The 11,628-nt window shown below is 41.0% G+C and overlaps 1 protein-coding gene across 6 annotated transcripts in view; it reads right to left on the bottom strand.

Moving 5' to 3' along the window:
* Positions 1-3,726: 3,726 nt before the first annotated feature.
* LOC128619263 (cyclin-dependent kinase-like 5) overlaps positions 3,727-11,628 on the bottom strand; it is a 78,214-nt gene continuing 70,312 nt past the window's right edge. For 3 of the 6 annotated variants that reach the window (XM_053643322.1, XM_053643321.1, XM_053643326.1), the window contains 7 exons: positions 9,557-10,571; positions 9,303-9,408; positions 9,099-9,213; positions 8,445-8,550; positions 8,096-8,218; positions 5,382-5,564; positions 3,727-4,545 (listed from right to left, as the gene is read on the bottom strand). In XM_053643322.1, coding sequence (XP_053499297.1) covers positions 4,174-4,545; positions 5,382-5,564; positions 8,096-8,218; positions 8,445-8,550; positions 9,099-9,213; positions 9,303-9,408; positions 9,557-10,571 — 2,020 coding nt within the window. In that variant the 3' untranslated portion in view covers positions 3,727-4,173. Of the gene's footprint in view, positions 4,546-5,381; positions 5,565-6,975; positions 8,219-8,444; positions 8,551-9,098; positions 9,214-9,302; positions 9,409-9,556; positions 10,572-11,628 lie in introns of those variants that run through there. The other 3 variants (XM_053643325.1, XM_053643323.1, XM_053643324.1) reach the window with 3 other exon arrangements.

Here is an 11,628-nt window from a genome sequence, read left to right as displayed (position 1 = left end):
TCTTGTACTCATAATTTCAGATCTGGATCATTTCTTGGTTTCAGGCTTCTTTTCATGTTCAGGTCTGAAAGTTAGCACCACCTCCAGCTGAAGCAAAGCTCCGCCCGTTTTCCAACATATTTTTCCCTAAAACAGAACCCAAACAAAACAAAACAAAAACAGACTAAGAGCAACAGCAATGGCCAAAAAATAAATAAAAACCCTCACAAGGAATAATGTAGTAGGGGAAGGGAAGGTTTGTCCATGTTTTTATCGCAATTGCAATTATCCTCACAGGCAGCAGAGGGCACTAAACATCCGAAATCCCTTCTGAACAGATAGAATTATGATCTTAGGACTGGTTGGACAGCCTCAAGTCAAGCCTAGTGTCACATAAAAATGGATTTCCATTGCAAGAATATAAGGATAACGCAATATTTTTCTTTCTTTTTTCTTTACATTTTTTTTTTTAAAAAAGCCATTTTCTCTGCATTTGCTCTCTGAGCAGCTATACCACAAACCCCTAGACTTGGTTCTGTGTTCTCATACCAAATCATATTTTCTAATCAGGAACAGTACGTGGGCTGGTTTTCTGCCTGGAGTCAAGGGCCTGCACTGAGATGATGATTTTGCAATGAATTTAGCTGCATCAAGTTATTTCATAGTGTTTCTATTTGGTAGGTTACCAGATTGTTGAATTAAACCACATTTGCAATGATTAATGTGGTAATTAACAATATACTAGACTGCTGTTTAAAAAGATCTTATTTTTATGTTAATGTGTGTGTGTGTGTGTGTGTGTGTGTGTGTGTGTGTGTGTGATGCTATCTAGATGCTATTGAAAAACCTCATCTCTGACACTTCCTCTCGGGGACGCCCAGAAAATTAGCATAAGGATCTGCGTGACCCGACTCTGAATATAAGAAACATTCCATGCGTCAACATTAATGTAACTTTTAGACCTGTACCGTAGAAGCAAACGTCTTTAGCTGATGATCAACAACATTTGGGATAAGAAGAACTTCTTGGAAAATTTGTCCATCCTGCTCCACACTAGGATTTAGAAGTCTTATCACCACTATTTAGAGATAACACCTTAAATTGTTTTGTCGAGATAAACAGCATGTTACATTACTAGCGAAATTGATGTCATTTGCACCAGAGGCAAGTGAAAATCAGAATTCATTTGCAGATACTTGCCTCATTAGTTCAAATGTGCATCCCAAAAGGATCATTAAATCGGTGTGCTGTGTAAATTTAGCAAGCACACTTCAAATGCCACATAACGGATGTCACAGAGGCTGAATATTCATTATTTACAATGACAATGCTAGTGAGAGAGAGAAAGTGAGTGAGAGAGAGAGAAATAGAGAGAGAGAAGGTGAGAATATATATAAAAAACCATGCTGGGGGTTTAAAAAAAACACAATTTCCTCTTTGTGAAATCAAAATAGAGTCCACAAGGTTTATTGAGAGATTACTGTCCATAACAGGTGTAAACAGGAAACAGTTTGAGAACTGAAAGTCTCCCTAGTAACGGCATTTACCCATTACAAACGAATACTCGAATGCTGAAGATGAAACATCAACGATCTATGCTACCGTGTTTGTCTATTAGACCGAACGTTTGTTTTCTAATTTCAATCATTCTGAATTGCTGATCTAAATATAACCAAAACAAATAGTCACACATTAGTATTAATGTCGTATGTCCAGTGCCTACTGTGAACCCTCTTCATCCCAGGTTCCACACATCCAACAGAGACAGAGTTCCACTGTTAAGCTGCAGGACCTGGAGTATATAAATATTTACTGCATATATCACAAATACGATATACAAAAGACTCCTAAGATAGGCTGTTATACCCAGTTACACGTTTGGTTATTACTGTACACTTGCGTGTGTAAATACTCACCACACCGCGTGAAGAGACAGAAGCTTTTTTTCGTCTGAGAAACATCTCGTCTATTTATTTAAAGTGCACTCTTAAGGAAACCAGGCGTTCAATGACATTGCGTAGAGTTGTTTTTTTTTTTGTCTGTGTGTATTTTTTTTCTGAGTTAAGGCTATAGACTGTCAGCGGTGTAAGGTGTGTCAGCAGGAGGTCGTTCGTTTCATGGGGGTCTCTCTTTTTATTAAGAAACTCCTGATATATGTAGTACGATGCTGGTGTTAATGTCGTTACGTCATAGAAGCTCGAACCTTCTTCTAATATAGTCACTGATACTAATACGCTGTTATCGAAATCATTTAAAGAGGCGGTTTGTAACATTTAGAAATGTTTCTAAGACATGTAATTGTTCATTCATATCATTTTAAAGATACTTCCAGATCACGTGCGATGCTCAATGTTGCCACTTATTAGATCTGGCTATGTTTTAGTTTGCATTTTTTCCAGCCCTGATATGAGCTCTGCCCACAGCCTGAAGTGTGCTCTAGAGCGCAGTAGTTTTTCCCTAAAAGGCAACTTGGAGAGATTTAGGGGAAAGGAAAGGCTTGTGAATGTTGTTACTGTCACTGCACAGACAGAAGAGGGCTTTAAACATTACAGACTGCCCCTTTAATGAGATGAAACCAGGGGTGGACAAATCAACAGCCCATGTTAATTGTTTTTTTTTTGTTTTTTTGTTTTTTCTTTAATGCGTAGTTGTCTGGTGGACAAGTAGGTTATATGCTGCTGATACAGCAGTCAACATTTTAATTTCTCCCATTTTGACTTTCATGAAAAAAAGTTCCCACACATTATTCAAAATCGAACACTACTAGCTACTGGTTCTTGAATCCCTCCACCTACAAAACTACTACTGTGTCTTGGCCACTGGTATAAATTGGTTGAACTAGACATTTAAATGAGCTTACAGAGTTGACATGCAATCTCTTCAGAATCACAAATAGGCAGCGATGAGGAAAGACTGATGAAACTGAGCCAAATACAATAGTACAGTAAAAAAAAAAAAAAACCCTGTTATAAAACTCTATTGCTATGACGTTGAAACACATATACAGCCAAAATAAAAACTCCAGCCAGTACGGTGTGAGTGCAGAGCTCTGGTCCAAACAGACAAAATGTTCGAGACTTGAAACACAAACACGATATGCTACATCATAGAGGATAAGGATTACGACTACCAAATCACGGGACTGTGCAGCACAGGGGCGCTCGCTAATGAATTTATGATTTGTCCACCCCTCTGAAACACGTTTTTCCCCCTCAATTTACCTACTACCAATAGCAAAATCTATAGTGGGTTAAATATTTGCACCCCATCCAAAGGAAATCTTTTCTGATGATGTACTGATGATTAATTAATATTTTTTTTTCTTTAAACATATTGCAGTAAGCTGTTTTCTTATTTCGCTTTTCCCCCCTCACACATTCATATATTAAGTGTTTATCTCTAAACTGAAATTTAAAAACAATTTTTATTTTCCTGTGTTGGTCTTAATATATTGCAATAAAATAATATTTACAGTGTTTATATAACACTAAACCTGAGAATATACAAATGGCATCTGGCTTTTACACATGAGAACATACCGCATGTCTGCGGCAATTTTGCTTTCTTTGTTAAAAATTATTATTATTAGTTGTTGTTTTTTTTTGCTTATTCAATCTATGGCCAGAAGATGGTGCTATAGCACAGTATGAGAATTTGGTATGTGGCGGACCTACAGCGCTTTTAAAAGCTTTGAGAAATGTTACTTGTTGCATGTTATCGCCGTAGACGAGCGCCTGAGACCGTCTGACTCTCGTCTCCTGTGTCAAATCCACTGAATCAGTTTAGAAATAAATGTAACAGAAAGTTGTGATGTGCATTGTAACGATATTCTTACCTCTTTATAAACTTAGATTTCATACACAAACATTTGACATTCTTAACCAAATATAAGAATTATTATATGCAGAATTATATAACTAGAATTATTATTATACATCTTATACTTAACAAGATATATATTTATATATATTCATTTCCGTCGTATTTCTCCAATAACAAAAAAATACAATAAGTACATAAATAATATTACAAATTCTATTAAATGTGGAAGATTAAAAAAAAAAGAAGATTAAGACATGTCTAGGCCTACCCTTATTGTTCATGAAAAGAGCAGTGTCCTTCAGTGTTTGCTCTCTCTAGCCCTCCAGCCCTCCAGCCCTCCAGATGGTGCTGTGTTTGAGAAACAGGCTCAGTTTAAAGTGCAGTCTCTTTCAGGTCGTTGAGGTTTGGCATGCGTGAGCGTGACGAGCGGACGAAGCCGTGCCCGTTCTGGCCTGCTTTGGATGCCAGCTGCTCTGGGTATGGGTTTCCCTCGGCTCGCCCCAGAGCTGCCGAGTGCCACGTGGATTCAAGCTGACCAGCGTGAGGATATGGTGCCTGACGGGACATGGGCTGGGTCGGTCCTCCAGCCCCTCCTCCTCCAACGTGGCCCCGTGACTCCACAAAGCTTCCTCCTTTGGAGGCGGGGTTACCGTGGGGGAAACGCATGTCTGGTGTAGTGGGTTTGCTGGAGGAGGACGAGGCAGGGAGATGAAGAAGCTTGCGAAGAGATCTGAGAGGCTGGTTCTACGAGAAAACAGCAAGGCAAAGTCAGCAAATTATCCAAAATATATGGATAGATGGATTGACTGATGATGGATGGATAATTGGATAGATGGATGGTTGGATGGATAGTTGGATAGACAAATCGATGGATGGATGGATGATTGGATGGATAGATTGATGGATGGATGGGTAGATAATATAGATAGATGGATGAATGGGTTAATAGATGGGTGTATGGCTTGATGAATTTATATAGATGGATGGATAGTTGGATGGATGGATAGATAGATACATGGATGTATAGATGTATGGACTGATGGATGGATGGATGAATAATTGGATAGATGGATGGATGGTTGGATGGAGGGATGGATAGATACAGCTATGTATGTATGTATGGATAGGTTGATAATTGGATAGATGGATGAATGGATGGATGGTTGGATAGATAGATGGATGGATGCAGGGATGGTTAGATGGATGGATAATTGGATAGATTGATGAAAGGATGGATGAATGAGTAGATCTATGGATAGATGGATGGATAATTGGATAGATTGATGAAAGGATGGATGAATGAGTAGATCTATGGATAGATGGATGGATGGGTTAATAGATGGATGGATGGATTGATTAATTTAAATCATGGATGGATAGATGCATGGACTGATGGATAGATAGAGCTATGTATGTATGGATGGATGGATAGATAGATAGATTGAAAACGCTCCAAGATGGACAGTAAATATGCTGCTAATCCAATCTACAGAAAACTGGGAGGATTTTGAATCTGAGGTAAGCAGTCTCTCTCTCTCTCTCTCTCTCTCTCGCTCTCTCTCTCTCTCTCTCTGAAGTACCTGAGAGTGCGGTTCGGCTAGCCTCTCGGCTGGCCACTCGTCTCTGTCTCTCTCCTGTTCCTGTTCCCGCTCTCGACTCCTCTCCCGGTCTCTGCTGCGTGTCCGGTGTCTGCTGCTGCTCTGCTGCCCAAAGCCCCGGGACGATTTCTGTACCACCACCTGATCCGGTCCCTCGTTCAAGACCTGACCGATGATGGACAAGTGTCATAATCGCTAAAATGTTGAACCCCTGACCAGAGCCAAGCCTGCTGAGATGCCACCAGGAGAGAGGACAAGCTATCTGTCAGTTGGGCTAGTGAAGGTCTAGGAGCTTTATCAGTTCCATATAGGTCACTTGACAGCAATGCAAATACTGACTGTATCCCTCCTCTAAGCTGTACACCAATGGAAACACAACAGGACTGACAGGACTAATAGGATCATTCTCAGTACCGCAGGTAACTTGAACAACTTGAAATGGTGATATGATCACTTTGTATTGATGGATGGGGTAGAGGAGGGGCCGTGACACCAAAATGGATACGCAAATAAGTAACCCACTTATTATTAAGCAATCTGTGACATCACAGTACATTTTATGTAGCTCTGTTTATGTAGCTCGTGTCCAGCTAGCAATAAGCTCCTCGTACTGAGGTTTCTCTTTAAGATGTTAAGTCATTTAAACAGTTTCCTGTCTTTAATTATAGAGCATGATGGCAGTCCACCTGAGTACACAGAAGAGTATCAGCGAGCACGGTCAATAAAAATTACCGCAAGGTACTATGTAATCCCTGTTGATGGGAAAGGACATGTGCAGGTCTCAGTGCTCGCAGAAGTGAAGTGCTCGCATGATATATTAGGCTACTTGGACTGTAGGAAGATGCCGTAGGTAGTAGTAATATCCTCTTGATATTTTCACAGAACACAGGTTGCTTTGCCTTGACTATTAATCTCGAATTACGTAGAAATCGCCGTCACTTCATGTCATCTGTTCATCGGCGTGACACACTAGCTTCACCTGACATGGTGTTGGATGTTGGCATTGGATCGTTTTTTATGAGTAGGACTACACCCAAACAAGCATGGTATCAGATCAATTCCTGATACCAGGATTGGCACAAATGCTTCTCTACTCTGTAATATTTTCCAACTACAAAGTGACCTATATATTTGATATATCTGATAAATTGTCAACATAGCCATACTTCAGTTACATTCATACTATATTCATACGCTTCTGGAAGCCATTCATGCTGACATTATGAAGATATGAAATAACGGTATCTAGAATTTTGGATACAAGTGGCCTTCCTCTCTCCTGAGGAACTCTTTTCCCCATAAAGCTCTATGTTTAGGCAACGGAGAAATACAAATCAAACTGGTCCAAAATTTACACATGTTGGTGACACATCTCTTTCTATATGCTGTACCTGCTGATCATCATCATCATCATCATCATCATCATCATCATCATCATCATGTGTGCCCCATAAAACACCACATCTATGAGGTCTGTTAGTACATGAAAACCTTTCTTAAAGACAACACTGTCTATGAAGGTCATATTTATATCAAGAGGCACACTGTTACCATTATTTATTAAAAAAAAATGTTTTGTAACAGTAAGAATCTGGTATAACCGAAGCGATAACAGGAACTAACTTTCACGTACTGTACCAGAACATTAAATGTAAACAGTTAAACGTTTTGAGTTGGTGTCATTCTTTAGTAAATCAAAAAACGTATACGAGGAAAAAAAATAATGTCGACACGTGCTGTATTTGAAAAATAGTCACCTTCGGGGTACAGTTACTCCGCTTCACGTTGTGCTCCATCGCACCACCCTGTCATTGATTATTTTCCTAGTCCAGCATCCCCCAAGTGTTTTACAGCATGTTACATCACATTATATCACCAATGATCTTTTTTATACTACATTATGAGACTTGTCTTGGTTTTATTTTCTTTAATAAATTAAATTACACCAGACAGACTATCAAAAAATAAATAAAACGATTCGACGACTTTACAACACACTATAAAACATTTCGAAATTGCTTTGTAGATAACTGCAGTGTAGTTTTGGGCTTGATTAAATTGTGAGGAAATAAAATATTGGAAATGTTGTCTATTTAATATTTTGTGTGTGTGTGTGTTTAAAATATTTGTCAGAATACAAATACTACTTAGATTATGATACTTAGTTAATAATTATAATAATAATAATAATAATAATAATAATAATAATAATAATAACAGCAAACTATTAGGATTATAAGTGTTATAAACACCACTTATAATGCATTGTTAGGAATTTATACATGCATTACAAACATGGCTATAAACTGTAATGCTTTTCATAAATAATTCTAACATGCCCAATGCATTCATCGGTCATTATCCAGCCTTCATAGAAAGGATTTGCCTCACTTCTTTCACATTCTAATCTATAACACATTTAAATGCTCTTCACACATAACAACTAGTTTTATTGTATTAAAATTCAATCACAATGTCTGTGTGAACATTTTTAGTATCTGGGATACCAATTTCTCCCATAAGACAGAAACCTCATGGATCAAGTGAACCACAGAGTCACAAATACCTCGCCAGTACTCGTCATCATTCCCGAACAAACGTGGATTAATAATGTTAATAGCATGCAATGCGATTGGCACAAGGTTAGTGGTTAGGTTAGATGTGTTATTATTCAGTATATTAATGGTCATTTGTACCATGGGCGTGGCCACTAGAGGGAGTACTCTCTCTGAGGAGTTATGTTTAAAGCTAAGCTTTGAGTTATACAGTGGAAAAAGAGATTTCTTGATCACAGGACCTCTGGCTTCTCCAGCATCCACCTGGAATACAAGAGGCACAAGACTGACGAGACTGACAGTGGGACACAGGACACCAGTGTTCACACACACACACACTCACACACACACACACATGGGCATGGAAACACAGAATATACAGAAATGCCACTAAATACATATAAAATCCATACATTAAAATCTCTCAACGTACAACGTACAACGTACATCAGACACGCAACACATCACCATGCATGGAGCCGACACTGACCGCTTGAGATTTCTTCTTCTTCTTCTTTATTGCTCGGAAAAAGCCTTGCTTCTCCTTCTCTTTGGCTGGCTCTGGAGGGCCCAAATCCAGCGGCTCAGGCCCCGTCCTGATGAAAAACACACAACCCGTAGATGTTATTAATCAGAGAACGTGACTTGGTATATCGCGAGACCTTTTTAACAGCATGATCGCCCTACGACGTGTCAAAATAACAGATCATTTATATATCATGTAGCAGTGCACAACATAAGTGGAGAGGGTCATGCTGTTATAAAGTCCGAACTCCTGTCATAGAAAACAAAGCAACACTCTCTGACCAATCATATTCGAGAATTCAACAGTGCTGGTGTACAAACTAAAAATAACACTATGATATTTATAAATATCAACTATGTCACTGCCTACAAAAAGACAGGACTACAGAAGTACACAACTGGGGGCGAGCTCAGCAACCTTCGAATGTCAACACAGGGTAAAGGTGTAAATGTTGGTCATAATCTCCGAACTCTATGAATACAGTTATATTTAGACTGGCCGAGAACAGAGTAAGCAACCAGGAAGTCGAACACTTTTTAAAAAAAACTATATCTGCATAGCCTAGTGAAAAACGTGCGTGCATATAAACAGAAAATAGTGCATTGTGTTAAAGCTCACCAGGGGTCGTAAGTGGGTTGGCGTTTGGTGTGGCTGCTGCTCTCCATGTTCACCCCTGAGCTCATATTCTGCCCGCTGCCCTCATGGAAAGTGTTATCCGGTCTAGGAGATGGCACTAAGACAGAATCCCACACAATAAACAATTTTAGAAGGGAGACTTAAAGAAAACGATTTGTGTGTGAATGTGTGTGAGCTCGAACTGACCTCTGTAGAAGCTGCCGACTCGACGTGGCATTGAGTCACTGTAGACCATGCGGTTCTCCTTGGACGATCCTCCGTCCTCTGGATGCTGCTCGTGATAGATGGCTGCCTGCAACACACCACAAGCAGGACGCCAGAAATAACAAACAAATTAGAAGCGATTAGCCTGATTAGCGGGAACCAGCATGTGACCATTATTAGCAAGATTCACACATATCAGGAATGTCAAAGTGAGGAGTGTGTGCAATTAGACTGACCCTGAGGTCGTCAGGAGCATCATCACGGCTGCTGGAGCTGCCCACGTGCCTCGGTAGTGTGCGGTGCTGCAGCTGTGGCGAGAGCATCTGGAGGCTGCTGGCACGAGCGGGAGCACTCTGCCCCAGTGCCAGGCCTACATCGGCTCCGTGCGGTCGACTGCGCTCCCGTCGCACGTACATGGAGTGCCTGTGGGGGCGCTGTTGTGACGAGAAAGGGCTGGTGTAGCCCAGGCCATAGGGGAAGTCACGGGCTCCTCCTCCAGGATCCAGGGTTTCTGTGGCTTTGGCCTCGTCCTGTTGCTGGCCCTTGTGGCGTGTTGATGAGCGGCGGAGCGATGAGTCCACCATGCCGACCTGACGCTCGGACTTGGCACGCCCTCCGGGGCTGTGACGCAAGGCGGGGCTGCCGGGCGCGGCCAGGTTCAGGTTGGCATTCAGATCCAGGCAGCTAGAAGGGAAGTATCGCGAGGGAACCGGTGCATCGTCTTGGAGAAGCCGTGGATCGCTCAAGTTACTGATGGACTTGGCGTCTGTCAGCGCGCCATGGCTCTTAGACAGACTCATAAAAGACGAAGAGCTTTTAGTGCTTGAATTCAGCGGCATTGGCTCGCCGTGGCGTACATGTTTCTCCCGCTCTCCCTGCAGTGTATTATTCTTGCCCTCCACAAACGAGTGGCGGTTGTGGGAACGTGAGGCATTGGATTTGAGGTATTTGGCGCCAGGGCCATCAGATGCCTTGGGCAAGTCAAATTCCAGGTCGGAGGCTTTGGCTCGCGCCTTCTTGGGGCTGAGCGAGGCCAGGTCTTTGCCGCAGGACGCCGAGCGGTTAAGTGGTTGGGGGGAATGGAAAGATTTGGCATGCAGTGTGGGGCTCAGGCTGCTGGACGCAGAAACGGCACCGTTCAGGAACGCTTCAGCACTCTGGGGGTGCAGCTCGGCCTGATTATGACGCGGTAGGCTAGAACAGTCCCGGCTGTTGGAACGGTGATGTCCCGAGCTCTTACTACCATGACTCCTTACACAGTGAAGAAGTAGAGGGCATGAGAAAGAGAAAGACTCTTGAGTACTACGGTTATCATCATGAGTATAAGTATAATAAGCGTCCAAATCATTTTGTGATACTGATATGCTATATCAGCCAATTAAGATTTAATGCAGATTTGATATGCAAAGCATCTACTTGACAACTAAAACGACAACATTGTGCTCAGATTGGTGAAGACAAGAAATGGTACAGATATCTTGAGGTTTTCAAAAATTATACTTTGGTTTACAATGATGATAAAAAAAGACCATATATCTGCATCCAGCTGTTTAATGTGTATCACTCCTACTTATCAAAACTGATGACAGCAAAGTAATATTTGGCTATGATTTCACTTTTGAAAAAAAAAAAAAGAAGAAAGAAAGTTCTTTCAGGTATACTAAATGTTCACTTAAAGGGGACCTATTATACAAAATTCACTTTTACATGGTGTTTGAACATAAATGTGTGTCAGCAGTGTGTGTACACAACCACCTTATAATGGTAAAAATCCACCCACTGTTTTTTTTTTATACTCCCCATAAATCATAAACAGTGTCTCAAAATGAGTTGTCACATTGGAACAGGCCCCACCCACGACTGGTGATGGATTCTGCCCTATTAGCATAGCTCCTCCCCTGAGTGAGCTGCACACAATCCGCCACAGATAAGAAGAATGTTTCAGCTTCATAAGCTTTGTAAGTGTTCTGTTGTTGGCTGTAAGAATGAACACAAGAGTCTTCATGTACTCCCGGCATCAGCGCCACTGAAGACGCAGTGGAGTAGTTTTATTTTTGAAGGAAATGTGCCCCATAAAATAGCTAAATTCGTATATGTTCTTTCGAATGATTTTACACCAGACTGCTTTGTGAACGAGGGTCAATACAAAGTTGATTCTCAAGGATGGATCAATACCAAGTGTTCGTGATCCAGCTTCATATCCAGAATACGTAAGTATCGCTCTTTATATTTTGTGAACGTTTGCAAATCGCCTTTCCGAATGTGCTTGTTAGCAAATTCCATGGCTAATGCGGCTCTAATACCCATT

The sequence above is a fragment of the Ictalurus furcatus genome, chromosome 15 (assembly GCF_023375685.1).
Source record: "Ictalurus furcatus strain D&B chromosome 15, Billie_1.0, whole genome shotgun sequence".
Lineage (NCBI taxonomy): Eukaryota > Metazoa > Chordata > Actinopteri > Siluriformes > Ictaluridae > Ictalurus > Ictalurus furcatus.
The sequence above is the reverse complement of the archived record's forward strand: the minus strand, read 5'-3'. Positions and strand labels throughout refer to the sequence as shown.